The sequence below is a fragment of the Haliotis asinina genome, chromosome 9 (genome assembly GCF_037392515.1).
Source record: "Haliotis asinina isolate JCU_RB_2024 chromosome 9, JCU_Hal_asi_v2, whole genome shotgun sequence".
Taxonomy (NCBI): Eukaryota; Metazoa; Mollusca; class Gastropoda; order Lepetellida; family Haliotidae; genus Haliotis; species Haliotis asinina.
Window position 1 is genome coordinate 5,681,734 of NC_090288.1, and position 22,156 is coordinate 5,703,889.

Sequence of the window (22,156 nt, forward strand, 5' to 3'; positions counted from 1 at the left end):
ACCCGATCCCGTTAGTCGCCTCTTACGACAAGCTGAGTCGCCTTTTATGGCAAGCATGGGTTGCTGAAGGCCTATTCTACCCCGGGACCTTCACGGGGCATAAGTCTTATGATGATGACTCTCTTGTTCGCGGGGGGCGGTGGGGTAGCCTAGTTGTTAAAGCGTTCGCTCGTCACGTCGAAGACCCGGGTTCGATTCCCCACATGGGTGCAATGTGTGAGGCCAATTTTCTGGTGTCCGCCACCGTGATATCGCTGGAAAATTGCTAAAAGCGGCGTAAAACCAAACTCACTCACTCACTCTTGTTCGCGTGATAATCTCTATTTCTGCTGTAGAGTATGCATGATATTGAATACATCGCCACCCATGCCATTTTCTTCAACATTACATCGACAGTGGGTGACATACATTTCAAGTACACAGTAGTAAAACAAACAAATGTATAAATTCTACATATATTAGCGCTTTCTGTATACCTGGTTAACTAGAACACCCGGATGATTATCTTGGCGGCTACCTTATAGGCAGTTGTATATCACAGTTAATGCTGCTTACACAGATGTTCATATTAGTTACTGGATTGCTTTTGCACTACAAACTCGATTAGAATCACAAATATACAGCCTATCTAACCTTTTTCATATACTTATTATTTCCTTAAGTCCCTTTGTTTGTAAAGAATTGATTAAAGGCATCTACAGGTTGTAACACGGTTTATAACCATACACTGATAAGGTATTAATTTGTGTGTTCTTGCCTGTGAATCAAGAAGCCACACTGAAAACGTATCGGATGTGTGATAAATTATGTCCAGCCAAAGTGTGGATTGAGGATTTTGGAAAATAGTGCCTTACTTTTCAAGTGTCTTGAAAGAACAGATATTATTCATAAAAATATGGACAGATTGCTCTGTTTCACATGGTATTTTATAACACTGGTGTTAAACATAAACATTCAATATAATCGTTGCTCTTTTTAAGTGCCTTTGTTGGGCTCACCCAATGGAACTTTTCGCGCACCTGCAGTTTGACGTCATGGCTATTTTGATCACATGATCATGTCAGGTGGTCAAAAATGGCGGCCTTCAATGTTGACAGTGTTCGGGAGTCTGAAAACAAGGTCTACCCCGGCAGTCCACAGCTAGCTAGAAAGGCAATCAATGAAATAGACACCTCTGAACAGACGGGGGTTCCGCTAAATACTCCATGGACATTTTGGCTGGACAAGTTAGTATGCATTAAAATCCCACGAAGCCAGTTTCGTTTGACAGCTAGTCTCGATGTTGAGCAGCCTGAGTAAAGAGAGTGTTCAGTATAGAACAGTTTGGTCAATGGCACATTCTAAGGGAGGTAATTACCGTCGACCAAACGACGCGTGCGTGCAACCTTGGACATTTAAAACAATAACAGTATTTGACAGATTGTGAAACTGCGGATTAATATCTACAAAATGACGATATGTACTTGCCAGCAATTTTTGCTCAGTTTGAACTGAGTTCACATTGGTGCAAAATAACAATTAAGAGAATAAACATTTCACAATTGTTGACATAATGCTGTTGGCCAATAATATTTCACGAAAAAAACGTAAACAGTTACGTAAATATACTCTTCGAGATTCTCGTGGAAAAGGAGAAGCTTGATATATGTTGTCAGTATTTTCATTGCAGTGATGGGGTAATTGCACTTAGGTGTAATTTCTGAGACAAATTTATACTGATAATCCTCACATGACCACTTCACATCATAAAACCCTGACACACTTTATGCATGATAATGTTTTCATAGTAATTTGATATCTCAGATGCTGTGTTGAGCACAGTGACAGTACTGTTGAGGCATTTTTAATATTACTGTTGGTTAATGTAATGACGTTACAGAGGAGATGAAGATTTGCAGAAATATATCCTTAGCAAAATATAAGCGCATAATCAAATGTTGGCTGCACTAGCTTGCCGTTGAACACAATTCCAATTCTAACCTGTATCTTCACAGGTATTAGTAGGTTCATGCCATTTCACTGAAGTCGGATGCTACTTTTGCCTTGGCCTTTGCAGAGTCTGGCAATGTGTTATGCTTGTTGTTTATCTTATAATGGACAGAAGGTTGGTCAGATAACTCCTTAATGTGTAATTGTCGGTCTGTTACCAGTGGATCCTGGGAAAAAACACAGTAGCTTGAACAAATTTTGGATAGTTATGCAGTCTAAGCAAACTTAGCCTCAGTGCTTTTCGTTATACTCCACAATTGAGTCTAACAAAAATCTTATGGGAGGTTGCATCAGGTAATCTTTGAGATTGATCAGTCAGAACACAGCTTACCAAATCATGAAAGTGGACATTCACATATACCATTGGAACTTTTTATCTCGAAAAGGTTTGTACCCGAATGCTATTTAACGTATGCTCGCTTCCGGGTGATGCACACAGCACACGTTACAACCATGACAACAATGAGGAAACAGTTGCTGAAAATAATGTTTTTGGCAATGTTCAAGGGTGTCACCTTGTGGAAATATTTGCTGATGGTAACCACGTCAACAGAAACACCAAAGCGTATATGCCCCGGATCAAATAACTGTTACATGTGAATTTTTGGTCAGTGACCTGAATATTTTGTAAGTCCCTCCAATCCGTAGGTAGTATCTGTTGTCTCATTGGTTAAATCTATTTAACTGTGCCGCGTTTGATAGGACAGTCATAGGTCGTCCAAAGGTTACCTGAAGCGACCTTCTACTCGGGTTTATTGGACTCAGTGGTGGCGTGTAACGAAGAACACAGAGACTAAGTTTACTTAGACTCAATAGTTCTGCCACTGAAACCTGTCTGATGTTTGCATTCCTAATTTGTATCATGTACATTTTGTCCCAGTTGTTTTAGTGGTAGTTGTCCACTTTGTGTTGATTTTATTACTGAGTCAGTTAGATTTAGAAACTGTTAGATCCCAGCTATTTCAGTCAAAGATAATTATCAGTATGAAAGATGATTTCGTATTTTGTTATCAAAACCTTTCATGATAACCAACCTTATTCACAGTGTAGGTGGATAGATGTTTGGCAGCCCTCACTACACAGAATTTCTAGTTTAAATGATGCCTTGATTGGAAGATGCCGCTGTCCACTTCGCACCCATGAAGATCAGGGTTAGAACTGAACATCTCTAACCTATACTTGTCGCTAGAGGTGACTACCAGGAACTAATTTTGTTGACACATGTCAATGTATCCTAGCTGCATAGATCAGTGCTCTTGCCATTGATCTCAGGAGTGTCTGGTCCAGATTTGGTTATTTACAGGCCGCCACCCAGTCTGTCGTACAGACCCTGAAGTATATATATCCAAGAAAGCCCATGCAAGTCTAGAAAATGTGGCAAGTCTAGATTTCCTTGGCTTCAAATGAAGGAAGTCTCAAGGCTCCGTTTCATTATATTATTTTTTTTTTCACTATGAACGATTTTTTCAGTAAAATATGTTCATTTCAGAGACTAGCTGTTAGTCTAACTGCCACTCACTCACTCACTCACTCACTCACTCACTCACTCACCCACTCACCCACTCACCCACTCACCCACCCACCCACCCACCTACCCACCCACCTACTATTAGGTAAGTGATAGGAAGACGTGGTGATGTGACTGATATGTTTCCAGGACAGTTCGAGGAACATCTGCAGCTCAGTATGAAGCATCCTTGAAGAAACTGTACACAGTCAACACTGTTCAGGTAAGAACAGCCTCTGTGGAAAGAAAGTACAAGTGAAACAATATAGGTAAGATGAGACTTTACTTGGAGAAATGAGTACTCAGTGAATATGGTACTCATAAGGCTAGACCTTTCTTGACTGAATACTTCTGTACTCTGGACACTTTATTCTGATGATCACAGATTTTGGTATGAAAAACACAGGTTATTGGAAAGAGGAATAAACTTATCATCTGAGATTACATTTGTTCTTTTGAGTTTTTCTGATTATCCTGATGTGTGTGGGATAATTTCAGGCACTGTTGGGCAAGCTTTTTTTCAAGAATGTTTGAAGGTACCGAAACAACACATTAAGATTTGACCATTTCCAATGTAGCATTTGTATCAAATATATACTACTCCTTTAAAGTTCATTTATATTCCATGCATTTATCCAGATAGGCTATTCAGTCCTTTGATGACAATTTAGGGACAAATAAGAGGTAAGATGACAGGTCCAGCATTTCAAGATACGATCTCAATGTATTTTGAAGGTGATATCATGGTCAGTGGAGTGAGTAACTGAAGCAACACTCAACATCTGCTGATTGTCAAGTTGACTTGTGGATGATAAATTCTGTGTTATGATGAATAGATAAACCACGTAGCTTTTGAATTTCGTATCATTGTTTTCAAGCGAACACACAACTGTTTTGACAGTGCAGCACATATGACTCCAGAGACCATATGTTGAAAAGATATGGTCTTTGCTGGCACATATTCAAGATTTGTACTCATATGTAATGATGCTCAACTGACAAGGAATCTCGTCATGGTAATGAAGGCTGGTAATCCAACCTAAAAGCATGCTACACTTCACTAAAAATCACCATTGTGTTTCTCTCATTAATACGAACTATCAGCAAAGCTACCAGGTGATTTATTCTTTAAAAAAATATAGTGTATCAAGATTACAATATTAAATTAAAACGTTTGACTGAATAAATTGAAGGTTGCATTTAATTGACCCTTGTATCCTCTACTGACTGAACTTTATTTCAAGCGAACTCCACAGACTGTTTATGAACATGCTATAATGCAACTTGTTATTGAGGCCAGTTCGGCAAACACCAACAACAAGGAGCAGAGACCATATACCAATCGGCCGCTTGTGAAGTTTTTGATGTTTGTAGCAATCATTAACATTCAATATGTGGCAAGTATTATCTTGGAAGCTGTTCGTGTCAAAGTATCAATTATTAATTTCAGGCAGGTAATAAAGAATAATCAGACTTTCATTGTAGGAAGCTACAGTGAGTCCATATGCCTCAATATGCATGTTATGGACAAAATGTTGTCTAAAAAGCATGACATTGTGCCTTTGAGGAGCGATGACAACAGTACAAAAGATGCTCAAAGTGTTGATATGCTACTTCACTGATATTCCAGGTACACAAATCACAGGATTCTGTTGTAGAAATTGTACTCTACTTTTCAAAGAGGCTCCCCCTGACTGTACGATGTGTACCATAGATTAATGTGTTGTGTCTGATTTTGTTTTAGGGTTTCTGGAGTGTGTACAATAACATCCCAGACCCAAGTGAGCTGAGTTCACGCTACAGCTACCATCTCATGCGCTTCATGACGCGACCAGTCTGGTGAGTTATTTCCTCTTGTTTATTTCCTCATCTTTTGGAATTTTACCAGTCATGAATGAAATTAGCCAGTCATATCCTATTATCTAAAATCCTATTATCTAGTCTGTTTAATTCCATTTGAGACTGATGAATTGCTCACAAACACAAAATTTAAGAATTGCAACAAACCAAATTTTGCACAGGCAAAATTTTTTTTCAAATCAACAGGCCAATTTTGATGTTTTGTGTCATAATTCTGGACACCTGAATGAAAAAGTTGTTTGACAAACGATCATCATGTTTTTGTCACCTGTTGCTATTTCCTAAGAGGGGGACTACTTGCTTGTAGAACAGCCAGGTAACCAACAAGTGTGTGTAGTGAAAATGAACTCAGTAAAATAATATATAGATTTATATGGAATAATTAAAATCATAAGGTTAAAAGGTCAAATATCATCAGAACTTACAAGGATGGAGGCCTCAAAATGGTTGACTTTGAATGTTTCATCATTTCTTTGAAATTGTCATCACTGAAATGTGAGGGAAACTTCAAGCTTTAATGTTACCTTTCCTATAAATCTTTTACACTTACTTGGTTCTAATGCTGTCAATTGCCTATCTAGCAACGACAATCCTTACTGGAAAGATGTTTGATCTGCATGGAGAGTATTTTATGAAAAGCACACCTTTGACAGTGATGACTTAGACCGAATCTTGGTTCAACCACTTTGGTTAAGTCATGTATACTTGATGAAAAAATTGTTTTTATTTCGTTTTTATGCATAGTGTCAGAGATATTTATAATGAAAATGGATTTCTCAGTTTCACAGATCTAAAAGAGATGGTTAACAAATAAGAGCTACCTTTGATTACACAATGCCATTTCAGAAAGTAGTCAAATGCAACATATATCATATTTGGGATTTCATTTTCTTAGTGAAGTGCAAATTCTAATACTTTTTTGGTAGAGTCCCATCTGGGATTAGAACCCGAACCCTCAGAGTCAGGCACCTAATCTCCAGGACACAAAGTCAGCCACCTAGCCTGCTCAGCCAGCATGACTTCCACAATTTGTACTTTACTAAGAAAGTGAAATCCCAAATATGACATATGTTGCAAGAGGAACCTTCTTAGATAACCATTTGTTTAGTAACGTTCCAGTAAACAGTTGAACATGATGGTGTATACCAAAATATGATCTTAAATGAAAATATGATGTTAAAGCTTCATGACAAAATGACTGAGAACAACAATACCCCAAAGGTACAAGAGTATTGGAATACTATCTTTCAGCATGATGTAATTTGGAGAAATGTATTCAAATACTACAGGAAATGTACAAGTGACTAGATTTCCAATACAGATAAGAAAGAATTATTGAGGATAAAGCTAGTGGATATTGATACATTAATCTCTGTAAAAAACTCAGAGGAAATATCACATATATTCTTTCACTGTGATTTAGTTAAGAACTTTTGGCAAAATGGAGAATAATTTCTAAATACCCACCTCCAGTGTAATGTCTCTTTTACAAATTCACTATCATCTTTGGCGTGTGCTCAAACAATAAAATACTAAATCATATTATACTTCTAGCCAAAAGATTCATGTTTGTTTCACGTTTTAAACAAATTGCACTCTATTTTAAGAGATTTTGTAGTCTAGTAAAAGATATATGTACAACCAAAGAGTATATTGCAGGGATAAACAATATAACAGATCCCTCTATTGGGAAGTGGAAACATTTATCTGCTGTTCTCTGAGCACTGAAGCACTTATAATGTCAGTGAATATTTCCATTCCCCTGCCACTCCAATTACACCATTCATCCGTATTTCTTCAATCGTATATACCCGCTATAGAAACTGTCATGATGTTCTATGTATCTATGTACCTGTATATCCATATACCTCATGGATGTGATATATATTGCATTGTTCAAAATATGTAATGTATCTGAGAATCAAAATTAAAGTGAAAAAAAAAACAGTCTGACAGACTATTTGTCAGTAGGACTACTTGATACCCCTCTATTGCTGTTTACAGGGAAGATGAGTACAACAGCAAGGGAGGTCACTGGAGGCTGAAATGTCATAAACATGACACGGTAAGTGAGGCTCAACTTACAGGTGGCTAATACCATTGTTAACGCACATTAGTCTTGTTATGCTGTATATGTTATGATGATTATTAACAGAGGGTGTTTTTGTCCCTCAGTGAGTGCAGATCAGGGGCCCATATATTTAGTAGCATCCCTATGTCTTGATTCTTGTTAACACAATATGTTATGCACTCTTGACACATTGACCACTTTTCCAAATCTTGTTATGTAATAACTACATCACACAAAATATAATCTCCAATTTGACCAAAAGATAAAGCTAGTTATATTTCATTCATCTTTAGTTGTGGGGAACATTGCTATGTCAGTGGCAAACACTTGTTGTGATACAAATTGTTGTAGCTTTTGCACCAGTGACCTTTATATTGCTTTTGTGATATCAACATATCTTGAATTTTTTACATTTGTGGTGACATAACACGGGGCTGTTTCAGCCAACAGTATGGAAGGAGCTGTTGTTAGCAGCCATAGGAGAACAGCTGTCCGAGTTCATGGCTGAAGGTAAGGTTGTCATGAACAAGGGAGTCAATGTACACACAGGCCCTTTGAGGCCTGGGTAATTAACTACAGGCTGTAGACATAATGCTGGATTATGACTTGTACATGACTTGTACATGGCTGCATGTAGGCTTTCATGGGAACGTACTACTATCTGATTGCTTTCAAAAGTTGTTATATTGAATTGTATCTCTGTATTCTCTTGATTACATTTTTCTCTGCATATAAATATTTGGGGGGCTGGGGGAGGGGGAGGGATTAATATCGGTAAATGTAACAAATAATATTAGAAACAGAAGAAAAACCCAATTGAAATAATGTTCATCAGCAAATGAGGAACCAGTCCTGTTTGCAAAAGTAACATATTTTAGAGACCTTGGTATTATTCCATTGTTTGAAATTACCTTCTGCCTGGGAGGTTAACTTTGTGTATGAAAAATTAAAAACCTAACTGCCAGACATGTTAATGTTTGAACAATAATATCTCTAAACATTAAACTCAGTGACACTTTGATGATTTGGTAACTTGTGAACTTGGTCAAGGTCCAATATGCCAAAGTTTATGAGTTTTTCCAAGTTGTAATTTTAAATAAAGCTGATCAAACAGATCTTTTTCTCTGTTACATTTAACTAAAGAATACTTTGACAATGTTGATAGTACTGGTTGGTTGTCGTTGGGGCTTTTCAATCTTAAATGTTATCAGTCTGGTACAAATTGTGGGGAGTTTCACGTACTGGTTATCCACATGCAGAGCAGTTCATCTGTTGCGACTCTTTTTGAAATATATTATTTTTCCTTATCCTGATCCATGCTTATTTGCTTATCTCCCCCTCATGGCAAAGGAAGTGGAACACCTGAAATCCCTTGAAGTTCCCTTCTAAAAGAAGCGGACATAAATATACACTCACCCACGAGTAGCCTCCCTTTACCCACACACATGGTCAGCTGATCGGCCATGATTGTCACTCTCTCCTCATTGCCCGACGCAGGCGACCGAAGGCACCTGGGGTCCCAATTATGGCGATGAGTTTTTCAACTATTTCGGTCCTTTAACTAAATTTATGTTGTATGCGGTATTTGGTATATGAATATGTATCATAATTGGTTAAATGTGGGATTATTGTGTGTTTATATAGCATGTAATTCGTCAACTCACATTTAGTCTCAGTTGTTTAAGTCGTGGTTGCAGTGTAGATTCGGCTGTCAACGGTTAACACGCACTTAGTTGGTCCTGTGTGTAAGCCCATATGTTTTTCCACTATTTGCTGTGAATTTTGCAGAGATGTATCTGTTTCTGAATTTACCTTGTAAATTCATTCTGTTCACAGGCGTGCGACTGACAGACAACGTTAGCTTTCATTAGCCATGTCTAAATCGGATGATTTAGATTCGGATAACCATTTATTATTAAATGCTGAAATTCATTCCAGTGACCAGTTAGGCATGTCTCTGGGGCTACCCCTTGGGTCCAGTGACTCGTCCCCTAGACCACAGAAGAGAATTTCATCGGAGACGGGACCATTGCAGCCTAACAAGTTTAGATCATGATCGTAGTCAAAGACGAAGTCATCTGATCGGAGTCATCACAGAATCAACATGCTTCGAAGAAGAAGTCCTTTGGTGATGAGATCGTCACTCTACAGGAACGACATATCTACGATGAGCCACCGTTGATTCTACACAAGCAGAATGTCAACCGGCATAGACAACTTTTCAACTGCATTGTCTCCACTTCGGAACCCTTATGAGGGTCGACAGACAACGCAGACTTCGTCAGCAACCTTGGTCATTACAGCAGGCAAGTTTACGAGTCAGCCATTACTGCACTCAAAGCAGCCATTCCATGCAGATGCCCTCATGCTACATGAGCTTGAGAAAGCGTTTTGAAGAAGAACGAAGACTACAATCTTCAAGTACGTCGACTGCTGCTCTGTGAGCACTCAAGTAGATCTGCACTCACTGTAGGGGATGAAGAGGAAGCGTATGCACACACCTGTTCAAGAAGATCATCTCTGATCAGGCTACTAACTCAGCTCGCATGAAATGTGAATCTAAATTCCTCAGGATTTGATTCATCAGTACGTGGAAATACACTGCTGTCTCAGAGAATTTGTGGATCAAAGTTCAAGTTGATGTAAGAACAAGTTTTACCACTACGACAGTGTCAAAGTCTACTGGGTCTGCTGACATCACCACAGGATATGAACAGACGAAAGGGCTACAACTAATCTTGGTCGCGCCTTCCTGGACCAACGAGACTTTGGTTTCCAACACTTATAGAAGAGTTAGGACAACCAGTGCTACAATTACCAGATTGGAAGAATGTTCTCGTCCATCCTCACACCAAACAGGCGCACAGCAACCCACCTGCATTCTGACTTCATGTACGGACCATATTAAACCTGTTTGAAATACAGAGGATATTCGGCGAGAGCAGCGAAAGCAGTCACCTTAGCCTTATGGAAATTCACTTGCACACTATATAATGACAAGTGGAAACGATTTGAGACATACGCTGGGAAGAAGGGATTCCCGGCGATTAAGGCAACTCATCCTGAGATAGCAGATTATCTAGGCCATCTACATCATTCCACAGGTCTGAAAGGCTCTACATCATCTACATACTTGGCAGCTCTCAGCTCAGTCGTCACCATGAGAACGGGGACCAAGCTGACTAAAGCACCAGAGTTTACTTGCCTTACTACACTCTTTCAAGTTAGAAGATCAACAATGCATATTTAGAGCTCCAGCAAGGGCTGTAAATGTGGTACTCCAACATCTCACAAGTGATGCATATGAGCTGCTTGATCGGACCTCAGTGGAAATGCTGACTCAAAAGATGTCAGAAATTCATGCCCTAGACTTTAATCGAACAAAGTTTGATGCAAGTCACCAAGAAGCAGCTCATTTGGGTCTACGATGGGATTTCATTGCAAAGAATCAACTGCCAGGTCAACCGGACAGACAGTTCCGCATACCGGCCTTGTCTTCAATCCTTGGACCTTATGATACACAAGACTTATCATTATGTCCAGTTAGAGCATTGAAGATATACGTTGCACCAAGTCTAGAAGACAACAGTTCAAGCGCCTATTTATCCCCATTTCTACTGAGACACCTACAGAAGTATCCCGCAACACTATCTCAGTGTGGATTAGAACTGTTATACTTAGAGCATATAAAGCAGCAGGATTGGATCCACCGTGAGCCTCCAACCCACATGAAGTCAGAGTCTTGGCCTCTACACTAGCGCTACATGGAAATTGCTCACTATCAACTGTAATGGAGGGCTGCTTTTGGAAGTCAAACACAGTGTTTGCCAACCATTACCTACGAGACATAGCCACGGGGGATGTTAGTGGCATTCATCAGCCTCTCGAGGTCGCTCAGCAACTAACTGTCCTCCGAAGATGATGACAATATCACCCGATTTATCACATGACTTGTGTAAAGCCAGATGCTCTGTGGAGTATAATGGTGGTAAGTCCATGAACAGACTAGCATGAGTGATTATGACCCTGTACTCATAATGAAGATACTTGTACATGAAAAAGGGTCGCAACTAGTCTTGATTGCTATATCTTGACATTTAGTTGCATCAGAAACTTGCAATACACTAGTTGCTTTGGATATCATCACGTGCCAGTCAATGAGGCCTTCTGCAGAAGATAAATTTGATTGGATGTGATTCCCTGGAAGTGTTTAACATGAATATGAGAAGAATGGGACTGAATTATCGCCGTTACAAGTTCCTATTAGGGGTGAAATTATTGGACGCAATTTTGACACCCAGCAGAATCCAGCGTGTCCTGACCCACCATCGTTTCTCTCGGATTCTCTAAGCAATTAAGCATGAGTCAGGATAAGAAAATTGGTATTTTATGCTTATCCTCACTCATGACGAAAGCCCTCCCAGCCGCCCCTGACAGGCACAGTGAATTCCTATAATTCTCCTGTCAGGTGATTATTAAGGAGAGGGTGACAATTATAGCCTATCAGTTGACCATGTGGGTGGGTAAAGGAAGGCTACTCGTGGGTGAGTGTATTTTTACATCCACTTCTTTTAGAAGGGAACATCAAGGTATTTCAGGTGTTCCACTACCTTCATCATGATGAAGAGATAAGCAAGTAAGCTTGAGTCAGGATAACTACAAAATATCATTTTTATTCAGAAAATTACATATTAGTGCTGGAGCAATTGATTGAATAATCAGTATACTGAGCGATCATATATGATTATATATGACACAGAACAACTAACTGATATGAGAAGCTGTAAGAAATGAAGAATAAATAAAATTAATAATAATATCTTTTTTCAAAATTATTATAGTAAGAGTTTATACATCTAAAAAATGTATATTTTGTACATGTTAGTCGTGTTTTGAAACAATATTTTTTTCAATTTTAGAAAGAAAATAATGACAAACAATAGATGTATGTGGTTTGCGTTTGGTTTGAATTTTTCGTTCAGTGGCCCTTTTGTCATGCAGCCCTTTTCACTTGGACCCCTTCCTCAGGAAGTATCCTTGTTTATCTTCTTCATGGTACTAATTGATGCTTGATTGATTTGCACAATGTCATTGTATCCTGTATTGTCCACAGAGATTGATGGTGAGGTTTATGATTACAATCAGTTGCTGGACTCTGATTATCAATTTGTTTATTGTAAGTGAAAATCAGCACTAACATTAACCCTCTGGGCAGGAATAGAAAATTAGTGTCCCTTGAATTTATGTTCAGTCACCTGACAGTGTTTCCTTGTTTCAGATGACGAGATAGGTGGGGTGAGTGTTAGCATCCGTGATCGCGACGACATCATCCAGATCTGGAACACAAAGTCTCAGCATGCAGAAGCAGCTACTGTCATCACAAAAGTTAGACAACTCTTGCCTAAAGTTACATTCACAACAATATTTTACAAATGTAAGTCAGCATGACATGTTATATATGCTAAGCATCAATAGTCAAGGGTCACCTATATGTTTTGATGGTTTAACATACATCAGTTTTCATTAATGTTGATAACTGTGTTGTATTAACCTAGCCATCGATTAACATTGCACTAGACGTCACTTTTGTTGAAATTTGGTGTGTTGTTAACAGTGCTCAAAACGAACTCACAGGAACCAGTGATGTGTTAGTGGACGTAGAAAGTGTGTAATGCAAGTTTCCAAGTGACATCAGTCTTTACACTTTAGATCCTGTATCTTTATTCAGCATGCTTTCAAAATGAGGCATTTTCTGAGAGTTGAAGAATGATGCCAAGCAATGACAATGCTTGGTACAGGATGACGTTAACAACAAGTTGCCAAATGTTCTAATGTGTCCCTCGTGTCGCCACTCAGTGTCAAGATAGGCACCTCAGGAACATTTTTATCTGTAAATGATTCATGACTGCAACAGATCTTCAACCTTAAACATTAAGAACGCCAGGATAAGTGTGTCCACCATATGTTGCCGTTTACACCACCGTTTATGCTCTATGAGTCTTAGAGCTCCGTGACAAGGAGTCAAACTGGATTGACCCCACATCATCAGCAGGCTCTGATATCGCTTTGTAGTGCTCATATTCACTGAAATCAATGCCAGTGGCCTTCTGTTCTTTTTTCTGATGAGAGCTCACAGCTCTCAGAACTCAGTGATACAGAGATGAGATAACCATTTGTGCATCATCTTCCTGTGTATCATGGGCCTCCCCAGTCTGAAGATGACACTGCCAGGCCACACATAGGAAGAATTGTGAATGACTTCCTACATCAGCAGGGAACGATGAGAATGGAGTGGCCAGCTTGTAGCCTGGATCTTAACCCAATTGAGCATACTTGGGAGTAAGGCTGCAGAGTTTACAAATATCATGTCTATCTGATGTCGGTCAAGCACTACACAGGGAATGGCAGGCTATGCCACTAGTACTCTTTATGATAATAATAAGGAGTATGCGTTCTCGTCATGACACAAATATGCATGCAAATGGTGGTTACACCAGATATTGATGTTGACCATTTCATGGGAACTTCGATTTCTGGGTGGGGTTTTAATCTGCCATCCAGGATGCACCAGTTATTGGCCCTGTGATGTTTTTGTGACATTAGCTGTTACATTTAATAACTGAACTTTGATTCATGACAAATCTTGTGTAGTGTTCTTATAACTGTTATTTGACAGATTAAGATATACTATTACCCTGCTGCCATTAGATGGAGCAGAAGACCAGTGTGCATTTGATACCATCAGGCATCACCTGTTTGAAGGAGGTATTAACTGCAGATGGCCAATTCTCACAGAAAGGGATTGAGAGGAATCTGATGTCATCAGTGATTGTGTCTTGTTGACTGAAGATGACTTCTTTTCTCGAATGAGTCATGATCACATCTTTCCCATGCTAGAGGCCGATTGTTTGTGTAGCATTGATGTAACAAGCACCACATAGATTGCCTTGTCCTAACAGATAGTGTGGTGGCAATGTGATGGTTTAGGGAGCATTTTGTTACCACCGCTGGACACCTCCTCAGGTCTTCTGTCAACATGTAACAGCCACGGTGTACAGGGATGAGGTTCTCAGGCTTCACGTTGTTCCCACGTTTGCTGCACTGCCTCAGCAATAGTTTTTCCCAGCAGGAGAACACCCAACCACACACTGCAAGGGTGCTGATGCATTTTCTTGCACAGAATAATGTCAATGATCTCTTTCATCAGCTATTGCATCAATGGAGCATGTGGGATCAGATTTGGAGATAAGTCATTGCTGGTGGAGAGTGGGTGACATTGGCATGGCTGGAACAGAGGCTTGTCCACAAATGGAACAACTTGGCTCACGCATTCTTCCAGACTCTCAGCATTTCCATGAGGCAAACTGTACCACTGCTCAAGGAGGACATGCATGTTACTGACTACTTTGTTATTTTCACTAAATGGACACTGGAAATTATTACCTTTATTTACAGACATTCAGCCATAATGGGTTCAGTTGCAACTGTAATGAAGTTTCGAATACGTTAGTGAAAATTACATTTCCTGTTTTGGTTTGTTCTAAATACGTATCTAAAGTCGGACTTAGGTCCAATTTGTCCATGGAACTGTTATTTCCTGGCCACCATGACATAATAGGAATAACAGTTAAGTGTTGTGTTAACTAAAACAAAAGGTGGCTTTGATTAAATTCTGTTTTGCATTTTTCAGCCTTCCAATCACATGAAGCCTTCGAAAAAGAAAAGGCATTCAAGGTCAAGCGATGACAGCAACAACCTCTAGGAATACCTAACAAACATCCATTTTGATTGGACACAGAGCAAATACCCCACCTAATCTCATGCTGGTTGGTTGAACAAAACAGAAGGAGGAGCTTGTGTCTGATTGACAGCCTTATACTACGTGTCTTGCTCTTCCAGCACCAATAGCCAAGAGTCGGCCAGACACTGTAACCTGTAGTCAGTGAACATTGTCTGTCCCGTGCATTTACTGAACATGCTTAGGATGATGTGCAACTTGTCATAGCTGTTTCATCACTGATTTGTTTGTACTACATTGGGAGATATGTATTTATATTTATTAAATATTTTTACACGTTTTTGTGCATGTTAGTAGTTTGATTTTTATCAGGTGAAATTGTGTTACAGTCTGTTGCATGTGACAGAGGATATTTATTTGAAATCAGAGCAAACTCGTAATAATATCAGCAGCCATGGACTGAGTAACCATGGTAACTGTCTCCCTTTTTGTAGTATTTCAGTAAGGCAATATTGTCGCCAAAGTTTGATCAGGGCAAAGGGTTTCTTATCCTTTGGGATGTGTTAAATAATTTTTTGTCTCAAAAATTAAGGTCAAGATTTCAAGACCCTACCAAAATGTAAAAAATCCAATTACAGTTGTTAAGGGTATAATTTTTCTCATGTTTAACCAATATCTGGAGAATATTGGAGTGGGGTCTGGAATTTGAAGACAAATTTTAGACAGGTTTTAGCTGTAGTATTTTAGTATAAGGAAGTCATTATGAATGAATGTTTTTCAAACATTAAAATGCTTTTCTTTCTCTCTTGAATTTTGTGGGAATATTTATGTTGGTAAGTTTTAAAATATCCTGGCCCTATGAAAAAGACTGATAACAGGAAGAGTCCATTGTGGTTAGATATATAGTTTGATTGGATAATTGAACATTTTAAGTAGTATAAGTAATGGTTGCTAGTTTCAATTATGAATCTGAGATTCAAACAAATATCTATTTGTCTTTAATTTGTTAAACAAAAACAGAGGTTGTCATTTACCACTCACTACCGTTGCTGCATTGTTTGAAAAAAAAACAGGTGACACTGTTGTGTTAATTTTGGCTTTACGTGGGTTAAGAAATGTCCTATATGGTGATATGAAATGTGTCTTTAATGTCTTTTACAGAATTGTGTGATTTTCATGTATATGTGCTTTGCTTTGACTATAATATTTCTCTGACAGTTCAAAATATGTAAATGGTGCTGCAGCAGCTGTATCCTCAGTTTGTCCATGGCAACCATTTCAATGCAGCTTTACCAATCCCAGCATTCATTTTGTGGTTCTCAAGATTTATGATTTCCTGCCCTTGATTTTCATAAGTCTGTTTGATTGTCTGGACGTTTTGATCTAACAGTCCAATCTGAATGTGAATTACAAACTAGCATTAATGAGGTGAGGTAAGGGGAAATAGGGTTTAACATCATGCTTATGAATATTTTGTTCACATGATAACATGAATGTATGTGTATGTGTGGCTGCATGTGTGTGTATGTGGCTATTTGTACAAGCCCAGATTTGTGCTGGTTTCATGGTGCCAGCTCACTGAGATACCATCTGCAGTTGAGAATGAATTCCCAATTCAGACACATGTTGACTCTGAGCCAACCACTCCATGTTGTACCCATTAATACTGAGCGCCAGACAGGGACCAACAAGTACCATATTTTTATGTTTCTTGTATGGCACGACCAGGCATTCAATCCGCGACTTTTGCTATTTATTAGCGTATTTTGGAAATTTCCCATTAAAAACCTGACAGATACAAAAGAAACCAAAAATGTTTTGATGGAAAGAACATCTTCAGGTCTGCTAAAACTGGAGCTAGTAAGTCCTCCCTTGATATTTTCCTTTTCCTTATCTTAACATTTGATTGTTTGATAAAATGGGCAGGTAATTTGAACTTCTGGAAATGATTGTGTGTTAAATGCATGCCTCGGAGATATGGAGAAGAAATATATTAAGACAATAGAAAAAGTACAATGATTTCATGAAATTGTTTGCGGTACTGAAATAACATTGGTGGTTCTGGTGAGTTGCTTGGTTCTGGTTTTGAGTGTTTTATTCATTTTGTTTGTTTTAAAAACAATAATAGTGGTGCTAACATTTATTGATAGATGAATGCAACATTATTCAAATCATGTGCTACACACTTACCTATTTATGAGGCAATTTAAATAATATACTCTGAATATTTCATTGTTTTATTGATTTTCTCAACCACCTACATAGAGTGATATCATGAGTGGATTCTATGCCAAGTCAAACCTTAATGGCAACTGCACAAGATCAGTGTTTATGAGGTCGTTGTTTCCTGGGGCATTGTTGATAGTTTTTTAACTTAAGGACTTCTTAAGATAGTGTTATGACAAGTAAGTCATTACTTTAAGGCTTATGTTTAATACTTTACACTAAATGAAAATTCATCAAAATATTCAGTTGATGTGTTTTCTCCTGAGGTAATTATGTGTAGACAGAGAGGGCATAAGTGCTATAGCCATTCCTAACATTATTTGTTGGGTATCATGTTACCAAAGGATCGGATTACTAGACTTACATATGTTGACAGTTCTCAATGCTTTTTACACAATTATACATGATTTGCCTTTTTTTTGTTGTGGTTTGCTTTGACTTCAATGTTGTTTCTCTGACAATTCTTTAGATCAAAATGTGGAAATTGCTGTTGTCAGTTTATTGACACTAGCATACCATACTCAGAGTGCGAGGTTCGCTTTGTGAAACAGACCCCTTCATGTTTTTAAATATAATTATTGTCAATCGGAGATCAAGTTTCACCAAGAAAATCCAGTCTTTCCACATGGCAGGAGCTAGTTATATATTGCATGTTCCTGTGCAACCTGTTACTGAAAAATGTAACTTAATATTTATGAGTACGTGCACTAAGAGCATTTTAAACACTTCATGTCAGACTAACCCTGACTTGTCACAGAACTTCTGTCTTTGAACACGCACTGTAAGCTCTGTATTTGCTCTTCGTCGCTCATCCCTGTGTTATGTGTCCATCTTGACACAGTCAACCTAGAGCCTAAATTGTATTTGTTTAGATAGACTAACATCTAGTCTCTGAAATGGACATTTTACAGAAAAAAAATGTTCATTAAATAATCATGAAATGCAATAAAAAAAAGAGCCCATAGATGTTCTTCATTTTCTGAAACCATGGAACTCTCGACTTTGTCATATATTCTAGACTTGGGCTTTGTTGGATGGAGTTGTTTTCTAGTCTGTATGACAGACTGTATGACAGACTGTATGACAGACTAGTATGACAGACTGTATGACAGACTAGTATGACAGACTAGCATTTAGGCTGTATTTGTTGTTCTAAAGCATCTTTGTGGAAACTTTGATAAATATATGGAACGAGAAAGCAGCCTGGTTTTGTTGACCCAACCCTTTTTGTTTCATGTCAACATGGTACCCAGTTTGGACATGTTGATATCCTATACTAAGAGTGCCAAATTCAGGTAATACCAGATTTCCTTCATCACAATAAGTCAACCAGTATTGTAGAACAGTTCTGCATGCAACATCATGACTGGCCAATGAGACACACATAGCGTGAGAGTCTTCAACAAGACATTTACCCTCTTTCCTAATGAGATCTTGTAGTGCTAGGGCCATTTGTAAGTAGATATTAAACAAGTCCAGGGACTTGTTCCAGCAAATGTGATCATGAATATCTGGCTAATCTGGATGGAAGCTGTGATGTACACACCATGTGCAGATAATCCTGTGTCTTAAGTTTGGAAATGCAATAATCTACATTTTAGTTCTTTTTAGTTCTAATATACATAGCTTCCTAAAGCTAGTACTGTATAATAGTGTGTATAAGCCGGCCCCCTAACTTGACCCCTAAAATCAGTGTCAAAGTTGCAGTCTTGGATGTGAAACATAAGTATGCTAAGTGAGAATAGTATCTAATAGATATTATACTGAAATTGTGTCTCATAGATAAGCTGACCCCCTTCTACAGACTGCTTTTGTTGGGTCCTCAAAATTCAGCTTATCCACAGTAATATTCAGTATATGCCAAAGATGCCCGGCCTCATGTGGAACACACATTGGAGCTAGCCATCTGTTCCAAGTCAAACTTTGTAAATGTGCACTTACTACATTGATTTATTTTAAACTTTATGTGACTCTTACACTTAATTTCACTTACAAGTTTTATTGCTTGAAATATTTTCCATTTCTATATTATTTTCAGATATGTCCTTGGCTCAACATAGGTATTAGACGTACAATTAGACTCTGAATATAATGTTGATAATAACATTTAACTTGAAAAACTGCCATATTGAGATGGGGTGTTCAGATTCTAAACCTGAGGATATCTACACTTCAAGTAGACCTTTAACATCACCTGTTTGGGGCTAGGCTGTAGGGAAAGAATGTGCTATTTGTATTTAAACCTCTAAATGGCTCGCCAAAACAAATGTTAGCTGAGGATCCAAATCCAAAGTACAAAGTATATTGTATCTTGAATTAGTATAACATGAGATCCATTTTCAGGTAGTTGATTTTGAATCAGTCAAAATGGCCACCAACAGATTCTTCTTGCCAAAGGCAAAGCTGTATTTGTATAAGTCTGCGAAGACTCTGCTACTTATTAAGGCAGCCATTACATCCAAAAAGTTTCACGTAAAGATAACAGGCTGCACCAGATTGTTTCTATTTGACTTCATCAGGGCCAGAGGTGTCATGGCCATCACAGATATTGTGTGCCGCCTCCCTTGACACAACCACTAATTCGCGCAGTCCAACAGTTGTCTTTTATGAATAATTAATCCCTTTAATGAGAAAATGTACGTCCAGTGTGTTAGTTCTGGAAACTAACCTTAATTGCCATCTAAGGATTTGATTTCGCATCTGTACAAAAGCAATCTCTGCGATGTTACCTGTTTTTATTTGCTGTCACATATATATGTAAATGTCTGGTAATAATAATGTATTCATTGCTTCACCAGCTTGACAATATGGTAGACCAGCCCTCGATCGCCAGCATGCCATCTCGTTCTCATGATAAACACCCTTGACTTTCGCTTCGATAGTTCATTTCTGAGATGACATCACATTCTCCCTACATCTGTAGTTTCCTGTAATTTGTTCGTCTTTTGTCCATGTGTGTTGGTTGACTGTTATGTTAGGCATTGTGTTGTTTTGGATCTGAGAAGTGTATTGGCCAAGGGTATTAATCATTATAGAACAGGTAACAGTTCTACCCAAGCAAGGACGGTTCTTTTCTTTTGTCAGTTCTTGTATATTAACTCTTTGATTGCCATTGCCAGATGTTGTTGCTGCAGGCTTATCCAGTGTGTACTGAACTCTCTGACATTGTGACCTGAAGTGCACAAAATGTTGGGTAATATTCCAGCACAACTCAACACACTCTATATGACAAAATCAATCAGCGTGTTGGTAACCTCCTTGTTGTTAAAATATTATTTTGTTTGTTATCTATCACAGCTTGGCAATATGCCAGCCATGTGATTGAGGTCTGTAAATAATCAAGTCTAAAAAAAAGTCAGTGATTGACATCATGAGCATCAATGTACACAGAGGATTATTGTACTATTTGTTTACAACTTCTTTTGATTTTGACGTCCATTGGTCAGTTTGTGAAAGGTCCCTTATTTGGCCTCAGAGATTTAGTATAGTTTTATGCAGCTGTTAGCAATATGCCAGCAATAACACATTGGGGACACCCAAACTGGGCTTCACATATTGTACCCAATTTTGCTTCAGAATCAACCGTGATGGACAAAACATGCAACTTGACCTGTGTATCATTGTAAAAGTCATTTTGTTCATACCATCGACACCCAGTTCAGTGTTTGATGCCATCCTGACTCAGCTGCAGTCACTGCCGACTCCATCTTAGAAACCTTACTCACTTTTAAATTAAGCTTCACTGAAACAATAATTAGCTATACAGTGTGACATGAGGGTTTGGTATTGTGTTGACGCCTGAGAAATTCAGCATGTACACTTTTTCTTATCCTGTCCAGAAAATGGCAGATGTGTCAATGCAGCAGTTTTTTCTTCATTTGTCACAGTGGACATTTCCATGTGAAAACAGAACAGACTTTTTGAATGTGTGGCTCTTCAGGGATCTAAACTAGGGATGTCACGATACACAAGTTTCATGAATCAATATGTATCACGATATCTATAAGTATCGAATCATGACGCCTACTTTGGTGGCATTATTGTGTAAATTTAGTAACATTTTGAACATTAATGTTTCATGTTTTATTATTTTCAATGAAAGGATCAATATTTTTATCCTAAGAGATGAAAAAGTTCTAATTTCCCATCTTTGTGCATGGAAAATAATCAGAACTCTCATACCATCAAAAAGACATGTTACAGTTGCAATATGTAAACGATACATAAACATATGTAAACAGATACTTTAATAACTCAGTGTTGATACAGCTCTGAATGTATCAATAATTACATCGTCATAGAAAATGTGTTGATGCATTGATGTATCAATATATTGTGACATCCTTAATCGAAATAGTGCTAAATGTATATGCCATGACACGGTATTAAAATGGCATAAATTAAATATTTTCCTTGACTGAAATTATTTAATAATACTCCCCATAATTCATTTAATAGGAAATGCAATAAATCTTAGGAAATGAAATGATTCAAAACCCATTAAACTGGTTACTAGTGGAACTCTCAATCATACAGCTGAACATGCAGGTGGCCATTTTGAATGCCAGTGCACATCACAGGAAGTCTGTTTGAGATGATAACTGACATTGTGGGTTAGTTTATGGGTACAGGATAAATTGAAGTTGAAGTGTTCTTGCCATTACCACAGTATTCAGGAAATTCAGCTCTAAAGTTTACAGGTTTACTTGACATTTACTAATGTTATTCAACAGTAGATTGAAATGACACCATTTTTGTGATGTTT

At 38.2% G+C, this 22,156-nt stretch overlaps 1 protein-coding gene across 1 annotated transcript; it reads left to right on the top strand.

The window, feature by feature from the left end:
- The first annotated feature begins 1,074 nt into the window (after window positions 1–1,074).
- LOC137296524 (eukaryotic translation initiation factor 4E type 3-like) lies at window positions 1,075–15,505 on the top strand. The gene is made up of 7 exons (XM_067828325.1): window positions 1,075–1,226; window positions 3,647–3,719; window positions 5,241–5,335; window positions 7,361–7,421; window positions 7,871–7,937; window positions 12,706–12,861; window positions 15,118–15,505. The coding sequence occupies exons 1-7, from the start codon at window positions 1,075–1,077 to the stop codon at window positions 15,171–15,173; spliced, it is 660 nt and encodes a 219-aa protein (XP_067684426.1). The 3' UTR covers window positions 15,174–15,505.
- The last annotated feature ends 6,651 nt before the right edge of the window (window positions 15,506–22,156 follow it).